The sequence below is a fragment of the Spermophilus citellus genome (assembly GCF_964194105.1).
Source record: "Spermophilus citellus genome assembly, chromosome: 9".
NCBI classification, from domain to species: domain Eukaryota; kingdom Metazoa; phylum Chordata; class Mammalia; order Rodentia; family Sciuridae; genus Spermophilus; species Spermophilus citellus.
In genome coordinates this window covers 3,316,918-3,343,936 of record NC_138191.1, presented here as the reverse complement: position 1 = coordinate 3,343,936, position 27,019 = coordinate 3,316,918, and the positions used below count along the sequence as shown (strand labels likewise).

Here is a 27,019-nt window from a genome sequence, read left to right as displayed (position 1 = left end):
GGGGATACTCTGGTAATAGTTTTGAGAGATCATCAATCTACAGAATCTGCATATACAACTGAATTCACAGACATGTTATGCATTTTCTTACTGGGAAAAGAATACATTAACTCTCATCATCTTTGAAAAGGAGTACATGGGGCTAGATTTGTAGCTCAGTGGTAAAACACCTGCCTAGCGTGTGTGAAGCCCTGGGTTCGAGTCTTAGTACCGCATATTAATAAACAAAATAAAGGTCCATGGACAACTAAAAAGATATACTTAAAAAAATACGTTATCTCCAAAAAAACGAAGAACTACTGCTTTCAAAACACACCTCTATCCACTCATTTTTCAAATCAAAATGCACTGCTTCTTGGCTCTCTCACAAAAATAACCCCTAAAAGTCATCAGAGAAACTTAAGTGAGGCTTAACTTAAGAGGAGCCAGGGAGTAAGGGAGCTTGCTTAGGTTTTCCTTATTAGTAAGACTAAGCTTCAAATGGCTAACATCCCAAAAGCCTCATTTAAAAAAAAAAAAAAGATAGGAAATAACTTGCAGTGCCATATCCTAAATATACCGATAATATTTACCTGGTTCAACTACAGAAGGAATGCTTCGAATTCCACAGCTTAATACAAAGAGGGATCTTCATTCTTCAGAGAATGAAGAGGTCAGTAAAAACCCTAGGATGTCTGATTTGAAAAAAGAGTCCTCCTTCCTCAAGAATTAAGAGGTCTTCACAGTCATAAAAATATTTATATAAAAAACACTCCATCCTGGGCTGGAGCTATAGCTCAGTGGCAGAGTGCTTGCCTAGCACGTGTGAGGCACTGGGTTCAATCCAGAGCACCTATACAAATAAAATAAAGGCATTCTATTCAAAAAAAAAAAAAAAAGCACACTCCATCCCATAAGAATACTATTAAACCAGGCTCAAATTAGGTGTGGCCCCCAAATTTGTATAATTCTAAAGATATGAGTAAATGCAAAATACAAATTCTGCAATAAAGGAGAACTTTCAGTAAAACAAACTCCTAGTTCAAAGCACAGGTTTTAGAGTCAGACACACTTGGGTTTTAAAATCAATTGTACCATTTACAGGTGGGACCTTAAGTAAATTACTCAATCTCACTAAACCTCAATTTCCTAATCCCCACAAAATGTGGCTAGTAATTTCTGTAGCTAATGGAGATGTTGGAAAAACTACTCACTTAGAGTCTCACTAACTTGCTGAGGCTGGCTTTGAATTTGCTATCCTCCTGCCTCAGCCTCCTGAGTTGCTGGGATTATAGGCATGCACCACCAAACCCAGCTTCCTCTGTTTTTGAAACATAATCTAGTTGGAATTCATTTGAAAATAAATAGTTGAGATCTAAACCAATGATAATCAGGATCAAAAGATAGTTGCTACTTTTATATGACTATTTCATCGGAGAACCACTAAGTCCTACATGCCACACAAAAGTACCAACTGCCCAGTAAGATCTACCAATTTATGTTTCTTCCAAAGAAAGGCCTACACTATACAAAAAGTTCAACATGGGCTGAGGTTGTGGCTCTGCGGTGGAGCGTTCACTTAGCACGTGTGAGGCCCTGGGTTTGATCCTTAGCACCACATAAAAATAAATAAAATAAAGGCATTGTGTCCGACTACAATTAAAAAATAAATATTAAAAAAAGTTGAACAGATATGTGATTAAGCAAAAGCAGCTAAATATTAATTACAGAATTGAAGTGGTAAGTATACAGGCACTCACGTACAATTCTGGGGGAGGTGGCTGCCCAAAATTCCAACAATCCACAAATAAGACCAGAATTTTGTTCCCTTAGGCATCCAAATGAGACCTAAAGTACTCTTATTTTCAGGAAGATATATACTTGATAGTTATAACAAAATTCTCATTTTTATATAAGACCAACATTTGATTACAAAGGAGAGGTTTTTAGCTAGATAATGGGAGTGACTTCAAATAAGACCAAAGTTAGCCAGTTCAGGAAATTGGAAAGCAAATATAAATACACCCAGAAGCAGAAGAATAAACCCTAAATAGGAATTTTATACAGCTTTTGAAGAAAGCTTAATATAATGAAATCTAGGTAGGAATGGAAATAGGACAAAGGCAATAACTACACTGTTTGGGAGCAAGGAGCCATTCTACATAGTAAGCAGAATACTTTTTTGATTCCTTGTGACATGCAAAAAGTAATTAAATGGTAATTAGTCCCTCAGAAGCAGCCCATTAAAATAGACAATAAATCCCTATAACTGTTAAGCAATAAGACATATTTTTCAAATCTGCAGATAAAACACAATGGCTACATGCCCTTAAGAATGACTAAAGTTGGGGCTGGGGATGTGGCTCAAGCCATAGCGCGCTCGCCTGGCATGCGTGCAGCCCGGGTTCGATCCTCAGCACCACATACAAACAAAGATGTTGTGTCCGCCAAAAACTAAAAAATAAATATTAAAATTCTCTCTCTCTCTCTTTAAAAAAAAAAAAAAAAAAGAATGACTAAAGTTAAAAGGGTAACAATACCAAGTTTTGCCAAGGATGTGGAGTAAATGGAATTCTTGTATAATGCTGATGAGAACACAATACAACAATCTAGCCATTTCATTTTTATTATTACTAACATTTTTTATTTTTTTCTAATGACTAGATTAAGTCATTTCTTACAGTACATTACTAGATGACCCAGCAATTTTAGGTGTTTGCCCCTGAAAAACTGAAAATGTGTCCACACAGACAAATGTAGTTTACTTGTTCATTGCAGTTTTATTCATAATATTCCGAAACTGAATTTCTATCAAAAGATAAAAAATAAACTGTGGCATATTCATGCAACAGAGTATATTACACCACTAAAAAAGAAACTACTCATCTCCACAACATGAATGAACACAAAAAACACAGGGGAAAAAAAAAAAAAAAAGAAACAAAAGGGTATGACTGATTTGATTCTACTTATAAAAAGTTCCAACATAAACAAAACTATTCTGTTGTGGTAGAAGGCAGATCAGTGGTTATCTGGAGAGGAAGGGATGATATCGCATGCAAAGGGACACGAGGAAGCTTTCTAAAGTGAGCAAAGGTGTTCTGGTCTTATGAGGTGGTGGTTAAACGGGTGAACACTTCTATCAAACTCAGACTCTGTAGAACTAGAGACACAGCTCAGTGGTAGAGCACTCGCCATGGACAAGGTCCAGGTTCAATCCTCAGCGCCATCAAAAAGTCAAAAACAGGGGCTGGGGATGTGGCTCAAGCGGTAGCGCGCTCGCCTGGCATGCGTGCGGCCCGGGTTCGATCCTCAGCACCACATACCAACAAAGATGTTGTGTCTGCCGATAACTAAAAATAAATATTAAAAATTCTCTCTCTCTCTCTCTCTCTCTCTCCCTCCATCACTCTCTCTAAAAAAAAAAAAAAGTCAAAAACAAAACCACTCAACACTTACTCTATATGCATTTAACTGTATGTAAATTAACTCTTAATAAATTGATTTAAAAACAGAAGTTAGGCCAAGCACAATGCTGCATGCTTATAATCCCAGCTACTAGAAGGCAACACAGGAGGATCACAAGTTTAAGGCCAGCCTAGGCAACTTAGTGAGACTCTATCTCAAAAAAAAAAAAAAAAAAAAAAATTTAAAGGGGGTGGGCTGGGAATGTAGCTAAGTGGTAGAGCATCCCTGGGTTCAATCCCCAATACCAGTAAATAAATGCAGAAGTTATATAAGTATCTCATCTCTAAATGTGAAAAATAGTAGTCATCTTCTGGGTGAAATAAAACCTCTATTCTACTTTTACTCTGGAATCTTTTCCAGTTATTAACAATATTGTCATGAAGATCCTAGTAGATGAATCTATAAATATCTGCAGCACAAAACTGTTTAATGAATAAAATGTATGCTGCTTCCTTCACCTTCCATATCTTTGTGGAAAAATAAGCTAAACTTTGGATCAATTTCCAAGTCTTAGAAGCTTATTTCATGACAAGTAATAAAGATAACATTGAGCCAGAGGTAGTTTTCATCCTACAGACAGGTGATAGTATATTGGCACCATGAACCACACCTCTCAAACATTCTTCCCTCACACAACAGTGGTCTCCCAGCAAATTATGAGACACTCAAAGAGCATGATGCAGCAAAGCTCCACGGTTCTACTCCCTGGATGATCTCTGCAGTAAACATCCCCAGCAAGACCTCCCTGCCCGCCCACATGGTCCGGTCCCAGTTCAACAAGCTCTTCATGAACAGGTGTTGCCTGGGCTTCATAGCACTCACCAATTCCAATGAAATCTAGGGACAGGAAGATGGAATCCAGATGTACCAAGAGCCTGAACCTCTGCACTTGTTGTTCAGCATCATTCTAACCATTGATTTTTACCACCAGCTCAGTATAATCTTGCAAGCAATTTCACAGATGATAAAGAATTTTGAGGGCTAGTGCTAATAACCATGTTCTCCACCTTTCACTGCTGGCCCTACCCCTTGACTCTATAATGCCTTTGTGCAATTTATACTCACATCAGTTCACAACAGGATTCAATGCAATGCTCACATTCATGTGGGGAGGAAAATAGGACACATATTTCAACCTTAGTAAAGAATCTCACTAACAGAATATTATAAAGTAAACCAGACAGCAGCAGCATCTCTCAAATCTGTCAAAGTCATAATTTGAGAAGAGTAAAATTCACCAAATATTGCATTAATATCATATTTCATTATAAATGTAATTCAGACTTCATTTCTTGGGAGATCTAGATTTCACTTGTTAGAATGTTAAGCTTTCAAGACTGTAAAACAGAGTACTTGAAAAAGAATTCAGCCAAATATCTAACATGAAACCTTTAAGTACATCAAGCATATGGACTACATATCTCTTTAAAAATTCCCCAGAAAAATTCTTTAGTTAAATGCTAAAAACAAGAGACTATAACTTGTTTTTTACACATTTAAAATTAAAATATTGCCGGGCACGGTGTGGCAGTAATCCCAGTGGCTGGGGAGGCAGAGACAGGAGGATCACGGATTCAAAGGCAGCCTCAGCAAAAGTGAGGCACTAAGCAACTCAGTGAGACCCTCTCTCTAAATAAAAGACAAAACAGGGATGGGGGTGTGACTCAATGGGTTGAACTCAGGTTGCCCCTGAGTTCAACCCTAGTACCAAAATAATAATAATAATAATTATTATTAAAATATTGCCCATTGTGATTATAAGCATATAAAATATTTTTGCCCCACAAAGGGTATAATAAGCAAAATATAGCAACAGTTGAGTTAGGGTAGCTGGAAATATGAGTAATTTAAAATCCAACATAGCTGTTATATAATCTTATCAAGTATATAGTTCTTTCAATGCCCTTCCTACTTTTTCCATATACATTCTTTTGGAAACTGAGTGAAAACCTCACAAGTTGGAGAAAACTAGACCCCTGATGCATTGGAAGAGAGACACTTCCTTTGACTTTACACTGGTTCACTTCCTGCTTGTTCTAGAAACTAGATTGTTAAAAACAAAACAAAAAAAAATGGGCTGGCAATATGGAAAGCACTATGGAGATTCCTTGGAAAATTGGGAATGAAACCACTATTTGACCCAGCTGTCCCTATCCTCTGTCTATACCCAAAGGACTTAAAAACAGCAAACTACAAGGACACAGCCACATCAATGTTTATAGCAGCACAATTCACAATAGCTAAACTGTGGAACCAACCTAGATGCCCTTCAGTAGATAAATGGATAAAAAAAATGTGGCATATATACACAATGGAATATTACTCAGCAATAAAAGAGAATAAAATCATGGCATTTGCAGGTAAGTGGATAGAGTTAGAGAAGACAATGCTAAGTGAAGTTAGTCAAACCCAAAAAAACAATTGCTGAAAGTTTCCTTTGATATAAGGAGGCTGATTCATAGTGGAATAGGGAGTGGGAGCATGGGAGAAACAGACAAACTCTAGGGCAGAGGGATTGGAGAGGTAGGGTGGGGGCATGGGGTTAGAAATGATGGTGGAATGCAATGATCATTATTATCTAAAGTACTTGTATGAAGACACGAATTGATGTGAGTGTACTTTGTATACAGAGATGTGAAAATTGTGCTAAGCAACTCAGCGAGACCCTGTCTCCAAATAAGATACAAAATAGGGCTGGGGATGTGGCTCAGTGGTCGGGTGTCCCCAAGTTCAATCCCCGATACCCAAAACAAAACAAAACAAAACACTTAGCCAAAGAAGGTGAAACTTGAACAGGTCTGAACAAAATTACCATTCTGGACCACTAGATGTCAAGAAGTTTTTAGAATACTGTTTTCAGAAATAGTAAACTTGTGCACCTTACATCTGAGAATATCTAATTTTTTAATGGGATAGGAGAAGCACAAGAAAGGAAGTAGATGCCCAAATGTTTCCACAATGTTGAGTTTCTTCTAATAAACAGCAAAATCTGGTCAACAATTTTAAAGATGTAAAATTATCTCAATTATTTTTAACATCAACTTCTATCATCTGGAATATAAAATGATGACTTTGTGAACAGGTAAAAATCCTTGTAGGAAGCCAGGTGCACTGTAATCCCAGAGGCTCAGGAGGCTGAGACAGGAGGATCATGAGTTCAAAGCCAGCCTCAGCAAAAGTGAGGCACTAAGCAACTCAGTGAGACCCTGTCTCTAAATAAAATAGGGCTGGGGATGTGGTTCAGTAGTCAAATGCCCCTGAGTTGAATCCCTAGTACCAAAAAAAAAAAAAAAAAAAAGGAAAAAGAAAGAAAGAAAAGAAAAATCCTTGTGGGAAACAATTTCACTGGTAAAATGCATCTAAGGTCATAAAAATATTCATATTATTTCAACTCATAATTGCATTACTGGGCTGGGGATGTGGCTCAAGTGGTAGCCCGTTCACCTGGCATGCGTGCAACCCGGGTTTGATCCTCAGCACCACATACAAAAAAAAAACCAAAGATGCTGTGTCTGCCGATAACTAAAAAAATTCTCTCTCTCTCTCTCTTTAAAAAAAATAATAATTGCATTACTGAGAATTTGTCCTAAGGAAACTACCAAAATATCAGCTCAATAAAGGCAAGACTTTACAGTGATAGAACAGTGTAGAACACTCAGCAAATGGGGAAGTATATGGGAAAGCGATAATCTTAAATAGAAAAGTTCAACAGAAACACATTATTATTTAGGCTGTTTCTAAGTTTCTTATAAATAGTCAATAGGGGGATGAGTGGTCATGATAGCACAATAATTTGATAAACAATAGAGCAATCATTTAAAATTATAAATATGAACAATAAAATAATCTATATTTGTGCTAATGCTATGTTAAAAGAACAACCAACAATAAAATAATAAAAAAAATTAAAAAAAAAAAAAGTGTATTGCACAGCCAGGCGTGGTGGCACAAGCCTATAATCCCAGCAGCTCGGGAAACTGAGGCAGGAGGATCGAAAGTTCAAAGCCAGCCTCAGCAACTTAGCGAGGCCCTAATCAACCCAGTGAGACCCTGTCTCTAAATAAAAAATACAGAAATGGAATGGGGTTGTGGCTCAGTGGTCAAGCACCCCTGGGTTAAGTGCACTTCAGGGCAGAGGGGGTAGCTAGCTCAGTGTTACAGCACTTACCTAATATACCCTAGGCCCAGGGTTCCATCCTCAACAATAAGCTCCTGGAGTGTATTGTAAAAATGAAGATCTATAAAATTTCTAGATATAGGAAAAAGTCGACATGATTGTTCATAGTTTAGATGTCCCCCAAAAGCTCGTGTATGAGACAATGCAAAAAAAATTTAGAGGTGAAATGTTTGGGTTTTGAGAGTTTTAACCTAATTAGTGCATCAATACCCTGGTAGGGATTAACTGGGTGATAACTGTAGGCAGGGGGTGTGGCTGGAGGAGGTGGGTCACTGGGGGCGTGCCTTTCGTCTGTAGTGAGGGGAGTCTCTCTCTGCGTCTTCGTGCCATGTTCCCAGCTGCTTTTCTCTGCCACTCTCTTCCACCATGAGGTTCTATCTTACCTTGGACCTGGAGCAACAGAGTTGGCCATCTGTGGACTGAGACTTCTGAAATCATGAGCCCCAAAGTAAACTTCACCTCTAATTGTTTGTGTCAGGTCTTTCAATCACTGACTAAAACAGTAATTTTGAGTATACAATGAGATTTTAGATACCATACCAAAAGCACAGTCCATGAAAATAAAACTGCTAAATTGAACTTTACTAAAATTTAAAACTTCTGCTCTGTAAAACATTAAGAAAACAAAAAAACAAGCCACAGAGTAGAAAAATTTGCAAAACACATATCTGATAAAGGACTTGTATCTGAAGCATACATGAACTCTTAAAACTCAAACAATAAGAAAGCAAACAACCCAATTTAAAAATGGGCAAATTATCTGGACAGACACCTTCTCAGATACACAGATGGCAAATAAGCATATGCAAAGATGTTCAACATCATTTATCACCATGAAATCTCAAAACAACCAGATACCATTACACACCTATTAGAATGGCTTGGGGGGGGGGGAAACAAAAAGGATGTTGCTCCACATCCTTACCAGATGCTGGTAAGGATGTGGAGCAACAGTAACCTTCAATCATTGCTGTGGCAATACAAAATGACAGTCACTTCAGAAAAGAGTTTGACAGATTCTTAACCATATGATCCACCAATCATATTTACTTCTAGGTAATTACCTAAGTGAACTGAAAATTTACATACATCCATACAAAAACCTTCACACACATGTTTAGAGCAATTTTATTTATAACTGCTCAAAATCTAGAAGTAACGAAGATGCCCTTCATTAGGTGACATTAGGTGACAAAATGTGGACATCCATACAGTGGAGTATTACTCAGCTGAAAAAATAAATAAGCTATCTAGTCACAAAAAGTCACATGGTGGCACACACCTGTAATCCCAGCAACCTGAGAGACTGAGGCAGGAGGATCACGAATTCAACTGGACAATTTATTGAGACCCTGTCTCCAAATAAAAAACAAAGAGGCTGAAAAGGAAGCTCAGTGGAAGAACACCCTCTGGGGTTAATTCCCAGCATCACACAGATAAATAAATAAACAAATGTGAAGAAACTTTAAGTGTTTTTTTTTTTTTTTAAGGAAAAATAATCAATCCAAAAACGCCACATACTGAATGATTCCAATCATCAACATTGAAGAAAAAGCAAAGATCACATCAGGAGAGTGAAGGGACAGAGGGATGAACAGGTGAAGTACAAGGGATATTTCAAGTAGTGACACTATTCCGTATGACATTGTAATGGTGAATACATGACGCAATGCATTTGTCAAAACATACAGAACTCGAGGTTCACTAAGAGTGAACCTTATTTTACACACATACGTATTTTAATCAGGAGGTCAGAGGCATCTTAGACTGTGACAAGACTCATAAGTGCTTTACCTCTGAGCTACATCTTGGCCCCTCCATTTTCTTAATTCCTATTGTTCAGATCCTGGTTTTTAATATCATCCTCCAATAAATGAAACAAGGGCCTCTTGGAAAAATTCTAGGACTGGGGCCGGAAATATATAAGATAAACCTAGAGCTTTTTGTAGTGCCAGAAAGAAAGAAAGGAACTATTGAAAACAAACAAACACATACATTGATAGGGATGTGGCTAAAGGGCACAAGAGCCAAATAAAAGAGCTACCAAAGGCTAAAACTAGAACAATTAGAGCAAAAAGAGGTGGATTATAATATTTAAGCATAAAACCAATAATGATGAACCCATACTGATATAAATGATAGAATAAGTAAGGGGAAGAAGAGACAATCTTCTATCCAAAATAACCCCAAATAAATCATACAGATATTCCAGCCTAAAGAAGGGGGAATGCAGGTGGGTACAATGGTGCACACCTGTAATCCAAGCTACTTGGGAGGCTGAGGCAGGAGGACTGCAAACTCAAGGCCAGCCTGGGCAACTTAAAGAGACCCTGTCTCAAAATAAAAATAAAAGGGCCTGGGGATATAGTTCAATGGTAGAGTGCCCCTGGGTTAAATCCCCAGTACTGGAAAAAAAAAATGGGGGGTGAGGGAGGACATAACTCTCTAGTCCTTAAGTGTACACTGGGCACAGTGACTCCTTTTCAAAGAGCACAGTATGAAAACCGGGGCGGGAGATGGGGAGGATATCACAGTGGAGAAACCTGGCAAGCACTACTTTCAAACATCAACAACTATAAATTATATTGGTACTATATACCTTCAAAATGTAGAGAGGCTAATAGTATTTTCCCTTTGTGATCTTTAGCCCACAAAATTCATAACCCCAGTCTAATCATGAAAAAGAAAACCAAATAAATTCAAGTCAGACACCCTATAATACACCTGACCAGGACCCATATGCCTCAAACTGCCAAGGTTATCAAAAACACAGAAAGACTGAGAAACTTTCATCGCCAAGAAATATCTAAGGAGATAACTAACTAAATATAATGTGGTATCCTGAAGAGGATTCTGAAACAACAAAAAATTCGGTAAAAACTAGGGAATGATGAAGAAACTATGGACTTTAGTTAATAATAATACATCAATGTTAGTTCATTAATTAAAAAAAATATGGTACTGTCAAATATTCATAATAGGGGAAACTGTGTAGCAAAGCCAAGAAGAGGGAAATATTGGAATTCTACACTATTTGTTCGATTTTTCTGTAAATTTAAAACTGTTCTGGTAAATAAAGTCTATTAACATTCAAAAGATTACAATTGAATTGTACACAACAGTATGATTTCAACTTCATAAAAAATGCATAAATACAAAACAGTCAAAACACAATATCGATTGTGTTACATAAGATTATGGGGTTTTTTCCCCCCTCTTTTCCATAGACTCCAAATTTTCTATAACATACTTATATTACTTTTCTAATTTAAAAAGTGACAACGCAGGAGGCTGAGGCCTGAGGATCACCAAGTGCAAGGCCGGCCTCGGCAACTTAGCAAGGCCCTCAACAACTAGCAAGATCCTGGCTCAGAAGTAAATGAAAAATAAACAAAAAGGGCTAAGGATGTGCAAATCACCCCTGAGGGTTCAAGTTTGGGGCCAGTCTCAGCAAACTAGTGAGGCTTTAAGTAATTCAGTGAGACCCCTGGATTCAACACCTACTACCAAAAAATAAAATAAAAAAAATCAATTTTAAAATTCAAGAATAAAAAGAACCTAAAAAAAAATCAAAGTTGATATGAGCACCCTTAAACACTAACCCCCCCCCCCCCAACGATGACTAGGACTCCATATAAGTTCATAATGAATAGCTCAATAACAAGACAAAATGAGCTATTCCACTTTCTGCCATGAAAATAAAACCAAAATCTGAAATCTTCAAATCAGAAAGATGTCATATTTCAGGAGTTAAATATTTTATTTTCACTTAGAAAGCTAGATGCACAAAACAATTTCACTAACTATAAAGTTATCTGTTTCTTTGTCTACCAATTAAAAAAAAAAACAAACCTATTTTGCCTCTCTCAGTCATGGTTTAGTGTAACCACTGTCCAGCCTCAGCATCTGCCTTATACAAAGGAGCTGGCGTGTATCTCACTCAGGGCAGAGTACATGCTTAGCAGGCATGAAGCTCTGGGTTAAAAAATAAAAAAAAAAAAAAACTACATCAAAGTTATAGGGTCCCCAAATTATAATCAATTTGTTTTCTCAAAAAAGTTGGGGGGTGAGGCTGGGGATGTGGCTCAAGCGGTAGCACGCTCGCCTGGCATGCGTGCGGCCCAGGTTCGATCCTCAGCACCACATACAAAAATAAAGATGTTGTGTCCGCCGAAAACTAAAAAATAAATATTAAAAAATTCTCTCTCTCTCTCTCTCTCTCTCTCTCACACACACACACACACAGACACACTCTCTCTTAAAAAAAAAAATTGGGGGGTAAGGGGCTGAGGATTGAACCCTGAAGGGCTTTTCCACTGAAAATATTATTTAATATTTAATTTTTAGTTGTAGGTGGGAACAGTATCTTTATTTTATTATGTTATTTTTATGTGCTGCTGAGAATCAAACCCAGTGCCTCACACATGCTAGGTAAGTGCTCTACCACTAAGCCACAGCCACAGCCCCTTATTTTTTATTTTTGAGACAGAGTCTCCCTAAATTGCCGAAGATGGTCTTGAACTTGCAATCCTCCTGCCTCAGCCTATCAAATCACTAGATTACAGATGTGTGCCACCAGGCCTAAATGCAAGTGTCTTTACACAAATGATAACCAAGATACATACAATACAAAAACCAATAAAAACAAAACAAATATAAAACACCTCATCTTACTCTAATTAGGAGTCATTTTTGGTAGATGAGGGTAGAAATAAATATTAACTGCATATAGATCAAACTGAACAAACTTCCAGCATACTTCACAAATCTTTGGTGCCTTTTTTAAGAATCAAAAGCAACATTCAAAACATATACTAATTTTTTTTTTTTAAACAGGATCTCATTAAGTTGCTCAGGTTGGCCTGGAACTCTTTGGCTCAAGCAATCCTCCCGCCTCAGCCTCCCAAGGAAGGTGCTGTATGCCAATATTTTTAGAGCACTTAAACTTAGAAACTTAACACTGGGCAAAAGGGAGTGTTAATAACAGTAAAGTTTGACCCTCACAAAGTTGAGAAACTGTGAAGTGTGTCAATCAGCATGTGGTGTTCCCAAAATACGAAAAAAGAGAATAACTAATTTGTCAAGTAAGCAGCTTACCCCATCACAGAGACTTACCTTTGGCTGGATGTTCTACTCAAAAAGAATGCTGCCTAGGGGCTGGGTTGTGGCTCAGTGGTAGAGCACTTGCCTGGCAGGTGTGAGGCACTGGGTTCGATTCTCAGCACCACAAATAAATATATAAAGGTTCATCAATAACTAATAGAAATTTTTTTAAAAAAGAATGCTGCCTAATGCAGGAAAAGTACAAATAAAGTTTATCTGTTCTTCACCTTAATATCTCCAGCCAGAAGTAACCAGGCCTTATTACTTGCAAAGTGATAGATTCCTCAAAGACTCTAATTCCAAGACAATTGAGATACAAATATAACCTACTCAGGTAGATTTATTTCTGAATAAATGAATCATATTTGTCATTCAGGAAAAAAAAGTAAAATAAAACTTCAGGCTTTAAGATACTTATAAATATAAAAATATAATCAAGCTATTCAGAAAAAAAAATTCATTTGATAATTACCTGTGAAGTCAACATAATTACTTGTCATCAAGAATAATATCAAACTCATTTATTTTTCTCCCAGAATTAAAACTCCAGTCTTCAAATTTTAAAATACCCTATTTAAAATTATTAAGGCTATAAATCTTGTTTCAGGTTGCCAGGACACACCTAGTTTACAGCTCTTGTCCTGGCATAATTAACTAGGTTCCTTTAAATTCTCAAAATTATCTTTCTTTGTATGATAAACTACAATATGATCCTCCTAGTTTTAGTAGATTCTGTCTCTGGGAGACACATGTTAAGATACACATGGGACAGGTGCAGTGGCGGCAAGCCTATAATCCCAGCGGCCTGGGAGGCTGAGGCAGGAGGATTACAGGTTCAAAGCCAGCCTTAGCAACTCAGTGAGGTCCTAAGCAACTTAGCAAGACCCTATCTCAAAATAGAAAATAAAAAGGGCTGCAGATGTGGCTCAGTGGTTAAGTGTTCCTGGGGTCAGTCCCCAGTACCAGCAACAACAAAAAAAGATACACATGGTCTTTGGGCACCTAGTTCAGATAACTGATGGCAAAAATATATTTTATAGGAACTTGGAAGAATTGTCCTGGGTTTTCTTGTAGGGCAGGGGCTGGCAAGAGACTTCAAGTCAACCCCTGTCTAGTAAGGACCACCTTCTGTGTTTTCTTGCCTTTCCCAAGTTTACTCCAGGACTACAACTGATCTGCTAGATTCCCCCAGATCCTAAGCTTCCTAATGATAATGACTACACGTTACTCAGCTTCTTGTCCCTACTGTCTAATGCCATATTTATCATATACTAAGCATTCACTAAAATGATTTTCTGAATAAATGGGAAAAAATTAAGGCAAGCACACAAACACAATGTTTTCCTCTTTACATACTTCTTTACATTTCATTACTTCTTTAGTTTTCCAACTGGTTTCACTATTTAGAGGTATTAAAAATATTGTGCATGCTCAGGCCAAGGACATAGCTCAGTGGTAGAATATCTGCTTAGCACATGCCAGGCCCCAAATTCAATCCTAGCAACACACACACACACCAAAAAAAAAAAAAAAAAAAATACTGTGCAGGCTCTACATTTTTCAAACTTTATTATTAATGGTAATTTTGCTTTATACTACAGTAGGCATATAGAAATGATATATAAGATCAGAAAATGACATTCTACTATGTAAACAATTTCAAAATAAGGATGCTTTCCTTTACTGAAATGCAATGAAAACAGTCATTCGTTTTAATTTTAAAATATAAACATCGATACCAAGGACAGCAAAAGCAAATAAGGAGAAGGAATAAGAAATAAACAGTTAATGATATAAGTGAAGCTGTAGCCAGGTGCAGTGTGGCACACCTCTAATACCAGCTACTGCTGAGACTAACACAGGAGAACTGCAAGTTTGAGGCCAGACCGGCAACTCAGTAGAGACTATCTCAAAACTAAACAGGGCTGGGAATGTGGCTCACTTGCCTAGCATGTTCAATTCAAAGTGTGTATGGGGGGTGGTGTGACAGACAAGCTTCTTATTTTATGAAAACTATAAGAATAAGTTATTGTAACTGGGCGTGGTGGTGCACACCTGTAATCCCAGCAGCATGGGAGGCTGAGGCAGGAGGATCATGGTTCAAAGCCAGCTTCAGCAACATCAAGGTGCTAAGCAACTCAGTGAGACCCTGTCTCTAAATAAATTACAAAATAGGGCTGGGGATGTGGCTCAATTGTCAAGTGCCCCTGAGTTAAATCCCTGGTACCAAAAAAAAAAAAAAAAAAAAAAAAGTTGTAATTACACTGTTTTTTTTTAAATATTTATTCTTAAGTTTTAGGTGGACACAATATCTTTATTTTACATTTATGTGGAACCCAGTGCCTCATGCATGCCAGCCAAGCACTCTACCACCAAGCCACAATTCCATACTGCTTCACCTCATGAAAACTAAATGCACCACACTTGATATTAAAAAAAAAAGACACGCCTTTACTCACCTGTGAGAGACTAAATAATTACCACTAATGTTTTAAAGAATGTTCTGATATTGATTTCAAAAATATAACACCAATTTATTTTGTTTAAATAAGACGTTTTGTTTTTTAACTTTCATTAACTTCATCAGCATATAGCAACTCTATGACAGTCTATTAAAAAAGAGAAGGAGGGGAGCTGGGGCTGGGGCTCAGCAGTAGAGCACTTGCCTAGCCCGTGAGAGGCCCTGGGGTCGATCCTCAGCACCACATGAAAATAAATAAATAAAGATATTGTGTCCATCTACAACTAAAAAATAAATATTTTAGAGAGAGAGAGAGAGAGAGAGAGAGAGAGAGAGAGAGAGAAAGAGAGAGAGAGAGAGAGAAAGGAGGGACTAGGGTTGTGGCTCAGTGGCCCAGCACTTTCCCTAGCATGTGTGAGGCACTGGGTCTCATCTGAGCCTCAACACCACATAAAAATAAATAAACAAAGATTGTGTCCATCTACAACTAAAAATTTAGAGAGAGAAGGAGGCTAGACTTATCAATAGGTTACTTCTTCACATGTAGAAAAATGAGTGTTAGAAATGGAAAGCTGGGGCTGGGGCTCAGTGGTTGAGCTCCTGCCAGCATGTGTGAGGCACTAGGTTCGATTCTCAGCACCACATAAAAATAAATAAATAAATAAAAATAAAGGTTCATCCACAACTAATGAAAGAAAGAAATGGGAAAGTTGCGGCTGAACATCTCTCTCAGTTTTTTTTTTTATTTTTTTTTTTAAAGAGAGAGAGAGAGAATTTTTAATATTTATTTTTTAGTATTTGGCGGACACAACATCTTTCTTTGTATGTGGTGCTGAGGATCGAACCCAGGCCGCACGCATGCCAGGCGAGCGAGCTACCGCTTGAGCCACATCCCCAGCCCTCTCTCAGTTATTCTGTCTTTTTTTTTTTTTAATATTTATTCTTTAGTTGTACACAGTACCTTTATTTTATTTATTTTTATGTGGTGCTGAGGATCAAACCCAGGGCCTCGCACGTGCTAGACGTGTGCTCTACTGCTGAACAACAACCCCAGCCCTCTCTGTTATTCTCTAGCAAAACAAATACAAATCCCAAATCATTTCCTAACACCAACTCAGAGTTTGAGATCTGCTACATTTTGAATAATTGCCTACACATTGCCAATTTAAGCGCAATCCCCAAATGTTTTTGATTTGGTAGACTGATCACAGTAAAAATTAAAAGAATAAAACCTACCAGTTTAATCAACAACCTTGGTTTGCAAGTCAGGTAAACTATCAAAGAAGGAATCAACCTTCTGAAATTCAATTTCACTACAATTTCTAAATTACTATACAATGAAATTAAAAATATTATTTCTCATGTGATGTGATAAATTTATTCTGGGGCTACAGAACCACCAACCACCCATTTCCTAAATATCCAATTCTTCAATTCAACCCAAGAGGCATTGTGCATGGATATGAATAGTAAAGCTATCACTACTACTAAAAAATAGAAAGAAGGAAGGAAGGAAGGAAGGAATGAAGGAAGGAGCTCAATCTTGGTCCATGAAAGATAACCTTTAAAAATTAATAACAAGAGATTACTTTTGAAGGGATATAAAGCTTTAGCACTCAAATAGCATCTTTTAATAGAAATTAAATTTGGGCAATTTATTTTGAAAGCTGAAGAAAAGAGTACAGTTTCTGTAAGCCTATAATTAGAAAAAAAAAGAAAGAAAGAAAGGTACAGTAGTAGGGCCTTTCTCAAGTCAGTAATTTAAAAGATAGTTGGATAGACAGGGAAATGTAGAATAATCTATTAGCACATAACTCACGAAGGAAACTTTAGTGTCACATTTCCTTGGACTCAAAATACCAAGGAGACAGAACAAAACTACTTGCTGTTTTGCAGATTACTTACCTTAGAAAAACAGATTCAAAACATTTTTAACCCTATCAGACTTGAAATGACTATAATATTGGGTAAAAACTAAGCAACCCTCAAAGTACATTCAGTTGACAAACTTTACAAGTGATAAATTTTCTAGATTTTTAAACTGATCAGCAAAAGTAGTAGAAAAAGTTTCCAAAATTTCTAAGAGGTCATCACATTTTCCAAGATATCCAAATACTTAATCCATCTCCCAATTTTTAAAACATACTAAATATAACTAAAACTGGATAGACACAGAATATAAAAACACTGCAGTATGGGGAGGGGCGGTTCCTCGTTATTTTCATTGAATAGTTCTGTAAGAATAATCAGCCTCTTGAAAGCAGCTGGAGAGTATCCACATAAGCAGCTGACTCTCTGCAGATGGCTCTGTACTTTTCCAAAGGGAAGTAAGCAAATTACTTGTGTATCAAGCCCATAGAATACACAGATCTGTTGTTCTAGCTCTGAGGTCTGATACAACAGTTTAAAAATTTTTCAGATAAGGCTGGAAGTGTGGTAGAGTGAATGCTCAGCTATGTGAAAAGTCCTGGGGTCAACACCAAAAAAAAAAAAAAAAAAAAAAAATCAGATAGCTTAAGCAAAAATGAATGATTTCTTAAAAGATGTTTTCATAACAGAAGTTCAAAGGAGGAAATACATATAAGGGCACTCAAATACAGCTCCTTACTTAGCAACTCAATACCTAGCCAATAGGTACATTTCCTCAACTAATAATTATTTAGCTGGCAAACAAGTAATGAACAAGATACTAAATAAAAGACTTAAATTAAAGGAGTCATCATCAAATCAGAGGAACAGAGTTGGAAAAAAATTAAACCTAAAACAAAACATCAAGAACAAGTGGGCCTGTAGCCTATAAGCATGAAAATATTGCCAGGCATGATGGAGCACACCTGTAATCCCAGTGAGGCAGAAGGCTAAGGCAAGAGGATCATGAATTAGAGGCCAGCCTCAGAACTCAGCAAGAACCTCAGCTAGCGAGACCTTATTTCAAAATTTAAAAAGAACTGAGGATATAGTTCAGTGGTACAATCAGTGGTTCAATTTCTAGTATCCAGTACCAAAAAAGGAAGAAAAGAAAATATAATCAACTGTAAACCCAACAATAATCATTGTTATTTAAAACATAAGACAAAAGAAATACGATGTTTCAGAAACTGGATTGTAAAATGTATGCCAACCAGCTTCTCATCAGCTGTTTCTAATGCTGTGTGTTAGAGCTTAGTTGTTCTCAGTTCCCTTCTTTATATATAAGACAGTCCAAGAGACTGGGTGCTCTGAAATTCTTCTAATTCTAAGTGACTTTCCTCTTAGGCCTTGGAAAAGCTATTCAACCTATTCTGGTAAATAAATTCATAGGAAGTCCTGGGTATCAATGCACATAAAACTATATTCTAAGCTCATAAACAGAAATCTAAACATCTTAGCATTGCATTCAAACCGCTTTTTGATCTCACTTCAACCTTCCTTTCCAGTTTCTATCACCACACTGCCTAGAAACAGAAACTTTAGGCCCCTAGCTTGCCTAAGAACTTTTCACATCTTCCTCTCTTTGGTCACACAATTTCCTCAGCCTGTGAAATCCTTCCACTTTCTCTGCTACTGGAATTCTACTGTCTTTCAGTTACAGTTGAAAAGCCTCTATGACCTCTCTCTCCACTAATACTCTAAGCACATTCACTTATTCCTTTAAATTCCCACTGTGCATTTCATTCACCTACGTTCCTTCATTTTGCTTTACATAAAGTAAATTGTTATTTGTACCTTCTCCACTGCAGTGTAAGCTGCTCAAAAGCAGGGACACTGACTCACAAGCCTAGCAGTACTTTCACATAGTTTGTGCTTAATTGTGAAACCAGATTGAACACGAGCTAGTAGTGGGCCAACATCAGGAAAAGTGATGCCTAAATCAATGTTTTTCAGACAGTGAATCACAACCTAACAAGTTGTGAGATTAATGTTATGGGCCACCATTCACATTCAAAAAACAAAACTAAACAAAACAACCAAATATTGAACAGACTATAAATACCAGAATGCCTGATACCGTAAATACAGTTTTGGTGAAACTTGTTTGTTTCAGGTGGTTTGTTGTTGTTGCTACATATGTACTGGGTTGTAATCTCTTGCTGTGAGATGCAATTTTTGAAAAAATATTTTAAACTGCACAAACATTTTTTTCCAAATGTGGGCTAGAATTGTACCACCCATAAATAGTCTCTTACTGAACTGCCTGACTGAAGCACAGAAAGCATCTATATGGCTGACAGCTGAGAAACAGAATAAACTTAACTGGCTCTTACCTAAACCACTACAATATCCTTTGTCAGTAATGCCATCATCTAATGAATGAACTCACCACAGTTCATGCTCAAAAAGAACTTTGCTGTGATCATAAATTATAAAGTGTTTGCTTGTCAATTAAGTCTCTTTGCTTATCTACAAGATCGTAAGAATTATTCCCAATGAGACTTATCTTTAAAAATAATTATCCTTGAGAGCATGGTAACAAGCTCTAAACTGAAACAAACCAGGAAAGACAACTGTTCACAACAATTTATAAGACCCAGACAAATCTTTATGCTAGTAAAGAAAGATCTTTTCCTGGTTACAGCAATCTGTGGAAGTGATTTCTGAGGAAAGTGTAATGCTGTTTTCAAATCAGTATTATTTGTTTGCAACTTTAACTACACATGAAATTAGAAGTATTTTTGAAGTTACAATTATGATTGTCATGCTCTCTTCACTGACAACCAGTAAAGATACCAACAATAAGGACAAAGAAGATTGCTTTGGTCCCCATCTCTTATCCAATTAACAACAGGAGATAAAGGGTAAATAAATATATAAGATTGTTACATTTCACTAATGTAGAACCAAAGTTCAATTGCTATCCAAGTTTATAAGAATGCAACTGAATTTTAACAATTATAAATTAAGTGATTACAATCAAGAATATAATAGTCAATAGCTGAAAAATCAAAGAAATGGAAAATATTTAGAATGCAAAGACCTGCCTTTAATTCTGATTGCTACTCATTAGTGCAAAACTCAGTTTTCCTCTTACAAAGTGGGGTAATTTTACTCATATTCAGTCAGCAAGTATTTATTGGGAAATACCTTCTATATGCCACCAGACATTTGGCTAGAGGGTCAACAAATACAGAATGTTTGATATAATACCTGCCCTCAAAGGAGTTTATAATTTCCCTCCCAGGGCTGTTGTGAAGTTCAAATGCAAAAACAATGCAAACAGTTAACACACTGTACACATTGCAAAGCAGAATAATGATTATGATTGTTTGTTCTACCTCTTAACAACCCACCTTTATTGCAAGAGCTTAGCAAGATCCAATAAGTAAAGTATACATAATCAGGTAGAATAGTTAGTACTTTTCTGATTTTCTACTTAGGCTGGAATTCAAAAGCCTAAAAAAAAAAAAAAAATCACTATTTGTTAGCATATTCTTCCCTCATGACTCTCAACATAACCATAGTGATAAAATGAACTGAGAATGAAGGTACGTCTAGTGTTGCTCTGGGCATGTGGCTCTGTATGTGGATTGCATTCCCTAATCTGGCAAAGGAGTGAAAAATACAGATTTCTAGGTCTCATGCAAGACCTATTTAATCACAATTCTTAAAAGGTAAAGCCTGAGAATCTATGCTTTCGACAAGAACACCCAAGTGATTCCTACATGCACAAAAACGAGAACTACTGCCATAAAATTTTCCTCTGATTAATAAAGCATTTCAAACACTATTACCAAAATCTACCTGGAAAATGTGAGCCAAACAGAATTCAGTGACAATTAAGAAAGCAGCTCTTGAAGTTACTTAGCAGTCAATGTTACATGAATCACACAACTTGTAAAAATACTTCTTGTGGCACCAATGTCGTATCTTTTTATTCAATGATGTTCAAATTTTCACACAAAACAAAGCAAAAAAGTTGACTCTCAATAAGAAAATTTATATAGGCACCCTAATTTAGCTTATGGTTTAATTTTAACAAGGGAAATCTGATGGGTGTATTATCTGAAAGCTATCGAGTAGGAAAACATTTATTCTCTGATTAGTGTAAGTATATCATGTGATTTTGAATGCTAGCAAACCAACCATAGGGGTCCATGATTAAAGATGACACTATCCAAATACCAAAGAGACAAAAGAAACAGCCAAGAGACAAACCTAATCCCTCAAAAATCTAGACAATCCCAAATCCAAATTCACAGCACACTAAAAGCTTCATAAAGGCATTCCTCAAGAAATCAAAAGCCCTTGGAATTACTTTAACCTTAAGAAAATTAACCTGAAGTCAATTACTTCACATACTATGTAATTAGCACAAAGACATATTTATTTGGGGTCCATCTGTTGAAAGCATCCTTCACACATTAGCCTCCAGGTACACACACATCAAAGGGAAAACACTCAGTGTATGTTACACCCGGAAAAATTACAAGGTGGAGACTACTGTTGCTAGTCAAGAAAACTTTCCATCTGTAGTAAAATTCAGAACCCAGAGGGCTTCTTCATACTGCACTACCACGTCCTGCAACATGAATCTCTCTGGAACCAGTTACAATCTAGTCAGTTTTGATAGGAAAAGGGACTAAACCAGACTGAATCCAATAATATTTTAAGGATAGTTCCAAGATTCAGTGAAGACAGAACCTTGATAAGCAGATTCTAAAAGGATCACAGAGACTCAGCCTCTTACTTGTATCCAAACTTATATCCCCTTAAATCTCAGTCACTATTCTTTCATGCCTCTATGAGTGTAATATATGGAAACTGGAATAAAACAAACCTGTACATAGAGGGAAAAGGTTTAAAATAGGCAAGTCTTAAACAGCAAAGTCCACCTACAACCTGACACACAATAATCTACAGAATGATGATCTACCTATCCCGAACTCAGACCCCACCTGGCACTTCATCAACATGGAAAATATTCCTGGGACAACAGAGAGGCTGACTTAAAGAAGAGGCAAATGAAAGTTCTAAAGAGTATTGTCTAAAGAATGCTTATGGAAACTCAGCATCAATCAAATCCGATCAAAACAAGCTGCAGGTACAGAAAGAACAATGTCTTTTTGGTGGTTTATTTCCTCCTCTCACATGAAAACCTAAGGAAAAGATGCAGACAAAAAAGGAAAGAACAAACAAACAAGAAACTATATAGATGAGGTTTCAGAGAATTTACCCTTTGGTTAGCTTTGTGTTACAACTATCACTACCTCCCACTACAGTATCAGAGAAGTTCCAAATAATTTGGATATCAAAATATAGTGGGAAGGGTGAGAAATCAATTCCAGGAAGATTTCTGATCATCACAACCTTCCAGAGAAGATTGTCCTTTCCCCCTGCCCTTTAAAGGAGACAAAGTTCTCCACGCATTACTAGGGATGTGCTAAAAAGCAATGTCTTTTCTCTAGAAGGAAAAGACTTCCTAGGTTCCTAGCTTGGAACCTAGAGCTGAGGCAAGTCCATCTACCTGTCCTACAGGATCATCTGGGGTCTCCCTTACAGCACCTAATTTATACCTGGGCTTTACTGCAGAAAATATAATAAAGGAAAGAAGCCACCAACTTCGTTTGTTGTGGGGGGGGCGTGATTATATATATATGTGGCAGATCACCTTAGCTGTAGTCACCTACAGAATTTTATTTAAGTTTGGTTCCTTTAGATCCTATAAAGAGTAAATAATTTAAAACTTTACAATAGATCTTGCTGGGGGCAGTGGCACACACCTATAATCCCAGCGGCTGGAGTGGCTGAGGCAGGAGGATTGCGAGTTCAAAGCCAGCCTCAGCAAAAGCAAGGCACTGAGCAACTCAGTGAGACCCTGCCTCTAAATAAACTACAAAATAGGGCTGGAACATGGCTCAGTGGTTGAGTGCCCCTTAGTTAAATCCTGATACCAAAAACAAAAAAAAAAAAAAAACTTTATAATAGATCTATAATTTTAAATACATTGTCTAAAAATAAACAAGTGGATCCAAAGGGAAAGGAAAATGATGACAATTCCAAGAGCTTCTATCAGAAGAAAACATTAACTACAGATTTTCAGTTATCTAGGAAGAAAACAACTAAGTGCTCAGATATTAGAAATCAAAGATCATTATTATATTCTATATCTGAATGTCCTGCCCCTCTAAAAGACTAAGAATATATTTGCAGATTACTAGAAAATAGTATGTAGGACACTAATGAGAAAAGAAAGCATCTATTTATAGAAAGAACAAGAAAGGTATAATATCTTCAAACACATATTTTGGTGACCTATTCTTTCTTGAGGTAAAAGAGATGAGGAAGAAAAAAATGAGTAGATACTCTAGATTAAGACCATCAAGGGTAATAGCAGAGGCACAAGATGAATAAGAAGGGACTCCTATATAAGACCAGACTCTGGCTGGCTGGCATTGAAGCTCAGCGGTACAGAGCTCGCCTAGCACATGTGAGGCACTGGGTTCAATCCTCAGCACCACATAAAAATGAAATAAAGATACTGTGTCCACCAAGGGGAAAAAAAAAAAAAAAAAAAAGACCAGACTCTTCAAGATACCATCTCTTTACAAACCTTGGGTAAACCTGCTGTTTTAAAAGAGCAAAGACAGACAGTTGTGGAAATTACAATTAAAATAAAATGTTTTTTAAAAAATGAGAGACTTGTCAGCATAAAGCAAGACAATAAAAGTAAAAAAAGAATATATAATATAGAGGCAGTAAGAAGAGAAGTACAGAATTGAAGATTGCTAGAAAGAACGGAGACAATGAGAACATAAACCTCTCCAAGTCAACCAGCAACCACGTTATGAATTTTAATACCAAGTACAAAAATATGAATGTAACACCTAGATTAGGGCAGTGGAGGAAGTCTGCATAGAAACTGCAAGACAAGACAGCAATCTCTGAGCTTTAAGGGATGCAGTGGGGAACTAAGGATGAATGATGGGGGAGGGACTGCAGCAGGGGAAGAGGGTGGGTTGCAGCAGCAGAAAGGGCCTTAAAAAGAGAAGAAAGGGAGAACAACCTATAGGAGAGAAATGGGATAAAGTCAAGTATGGGATCCCAAGAGCATGGAATAGAAGAGAAAATGGAACTATGCATGCACTAAAAAGGTGCAGAAGTCAAGGACCCAAAAAGGGGTTGTAGTTTGGGGAAAGTAGGAGCTAGACAGCTCCACCATAAACCGTACTCAAAAGAAGTGTGAGTCTAGTGCAGGAGTGAAGATAGGAGGTCAGTACAGGGATGCACTCAGATGCAGTCAGGGTGTAATACCAGAACTACGGAACCCCCAGTTCACCCCCACCAAAAAGCATGCAAGGGTCAGAAAAGAAGGTGTACTGTTGGGGTTATGAATACAAAAAGGAGGGGAAGAAAGGACAAGAGGTAAATGGGAAACACTGGGGGTGCTTAACCGTAAGGGAAGGGTGACAGGGAAAGAAAAAGGAGTGGAGTAAGAAGAGATGTTTCCGGAGGTGAAGTGGGAGCAGACCGAGAGGTCCTGCTTACTTGGTCTAGAGGGCAGAAGGGACAGTCCACAGGGACTGAGGGGAGTGGCGGGGAACAGGAAACTACGATGCTAAAGACAAGAACTTGAGGAAGACACGATCCTGGCAGGGTCAGAAAAGGGGCTGCCGTTAGTAAGGAGCAGAAGACACTCGTTAGGAAGCAGACCAGGCGCAGTGGGGAGCAAAAGACGGCATGCCAAAGGGACAGAAAGCAGCCAAGGCATGGGGGCAGGGGCACTGGGGGCGCAAGGACGTGAACTGGAGAAGACAGACAGGAGTGTGGGAGTCGCAGAACCGGGAGAGGTGGGTCGACTCACACGGAGGGATCGGGCAGCGTAGGCCGGGGGAGGCGGGGGTCCCGAGACCCGGGCAGGGTTGGGAGAGGAGCGGCCCGAGGGTGACAGGGAGGAGGAGACGCGGGGACGGAGCGGGGCCCGGATACTCACACCTCCAGGATGCGGTCCCCCTTGCGCACCCCGGCCCGGTCGGCCGCCCCCCCGGGCAGCACGGCGCTCACATGCTGCAGCGGCGCGTACAGCTCCCCGTTGATGCTCCGCAGCTGCCCGCCCTCGCTCACTTGGCCCCGCACGTTGAAGCCGTAGCCGGACTCGGACTTGACGATGCGCACGACCCGCGGGCCGCCGCCTCCCCCGCTGCCGTTCCCGGCGCAGTGGAGCCCGGACCCCCCGCCGCCGCCGCCGCCGCCGCCGCCGCCGTTCCTGTGAGGGGCTGAGGGGTGAATCCCTTCCCCGTCCTCGTCCGCCATCTTGCGAGCAATCAAGCCGTACCCCCGCCCCCCTACGCCTCCACTCCCTCCCAGCGCGCGCTCGCCCTCCTCAGCAGCCGCGCGACCCTCGGCGCGCGCGCCCGAACCACCGGCCGTGGGACCGAGACGGCCACGGAGCTGTCGGCGGGGTGAAGGGGAGCAGGGGGCGGGGGAAAGCGGAAGGTTAGGCACCGCGAGGCCTCACGGGAAATGTAGTTTCCGGCCGCGGGGGCGGGGCGAGGCTGGGCCCGGCCTGGGCGGAGCTCTGGGGCGCACGCTCGGGAGCAAGGCCTGCTGGGAGTTGTGGTTTCTCCCCTGGGGTCTGTGAGGAGATCCACGTGCTGCCTAAGTGAGCCTCCAGCCTAGCGCCGAGCCTGGCGAGGTTTTGGTCCGCTGGCTTAGGGCAAGGTTCGGTTTTTGTTTCGTCCTTTCATTTCATAGCCTCTAAAAACGTTAATTGGGCCAAGGTCGGAGCCCAGCGGAGAGAGGTGGAGTTTGTGCGTGGCCTGCACGAGGACTGGAGTGGATCCCCAGCCCCGTGGGGGCGACGGGAGAAGGGACAAAAGGCAGAGAGAAAGAAAGAAACCCAACGGGGTTCGTCGTAGGTGAGGTTTGTGATTCATCACGAACCTAACTTGCTTGGTAACTCGTGTTCGTTTTATTCCACGGCCCAGAACCACCTCGTGAGACAGCTGGATCTGAACTCGTTTCCCTGTTTCACTCATGAGGAAACTGAAGCTCAGAGTGTCCGAGGAAACCGGATGTTGAGTAACCGGAAGCAAGGCCTAGCTGTGTTTGCGCAACTGTGCTAACTGTGTAAGAGCTGCACCAACTAAACCAAAAACGTGGAAGGAAACCGCTCTAACTGGGCGTTAGAGCGGTCCAGTAATGACTTCAATTGTGCAGTGGTTTTGAAGTTACCTTTATTTTAAATTCATTGTGTTTTCCCCAGCAGAACAATAGAATTCTTTACAAATGGTGGCACTTGGTGGCTTTGGCTGCCTACCAAAATACAAACTTACAGATGTTGTGCAGAGTGCCTGGTGAAGAGAAGTAAAAAGAGTGAGAGTAAAAAACAGTGAAGATAAGCTTATTTAAGCCTTTATTACTCCAGTCTGACAATTGATTTCATCCTACTGATAAGGTAAGTCTGTTTACTGTTTCATAGGTGTTGTGGAAGACACAAGAGTTCTGGGTCAGAGACAAAAGACCGTCTATTACTCAAGACCCAAGAAGCAAGGAGCTTCAGCATGTTTGTGTCAGTTCCTTTTGCCCTTCCCACCTCCTGAGTAACACATGCTTGAAACAAAGGGCCCGAATGAATGCTGTGCCCTTAGTGGATTCATAACACAGCTAAGAAACACTGAACTTGAGGAAGCTGCCATTTTATAGGAAGCAGTAAGCAAACCTGTTCTTTGACCTAGAGGGAGGTATTACTTTATCCCTCATGGTTGCTCATACAAATACATCCCCGCAACCCTGAAATATAACCCCAGCGAAAAACAGTCAGGACCTTGCATTTTTGGCATACCTAGGAAGATGAAGCATGAAGATTACAGTACTGGGCTGGGGTTGTGGCTCAGTGGTAGAGCACTTGACACTAG

The 27,019-nt window shown here is 39.0% G+C and overlaps 1 protein-coding gene across 3 annotated transcripts in view; it reads right to left on the bottom strand.

Annotated features, from left to right (window-relative positions):
* The window catches only part of SNX27 (sorting nexin 27), an 81,520-nt gene extending 54,959 nt beyond the window's left edge, over positions 1-26,561 (bottom strand). For 2 of the 3 annotated variants that reach the window (XM_081307103.1, XM_081307104.1), the window contains exon 1: positions 25,096-26,561. In XM_081307103.1, the coding sequence (XP_081163229.1) occupies positions 25,096-25,415 (320 nt within the window). In that variant the 5' untranslated portion in view covers positions 25,416-26,561. The remainder of the gene's footprint in view (positions 1-25,095) is intronic. The other variant, XM_081307102.1, reaches the window with a different exon arrangement.
* Positions 26,562-27,019: the final 458 nt, after the last annotated feature.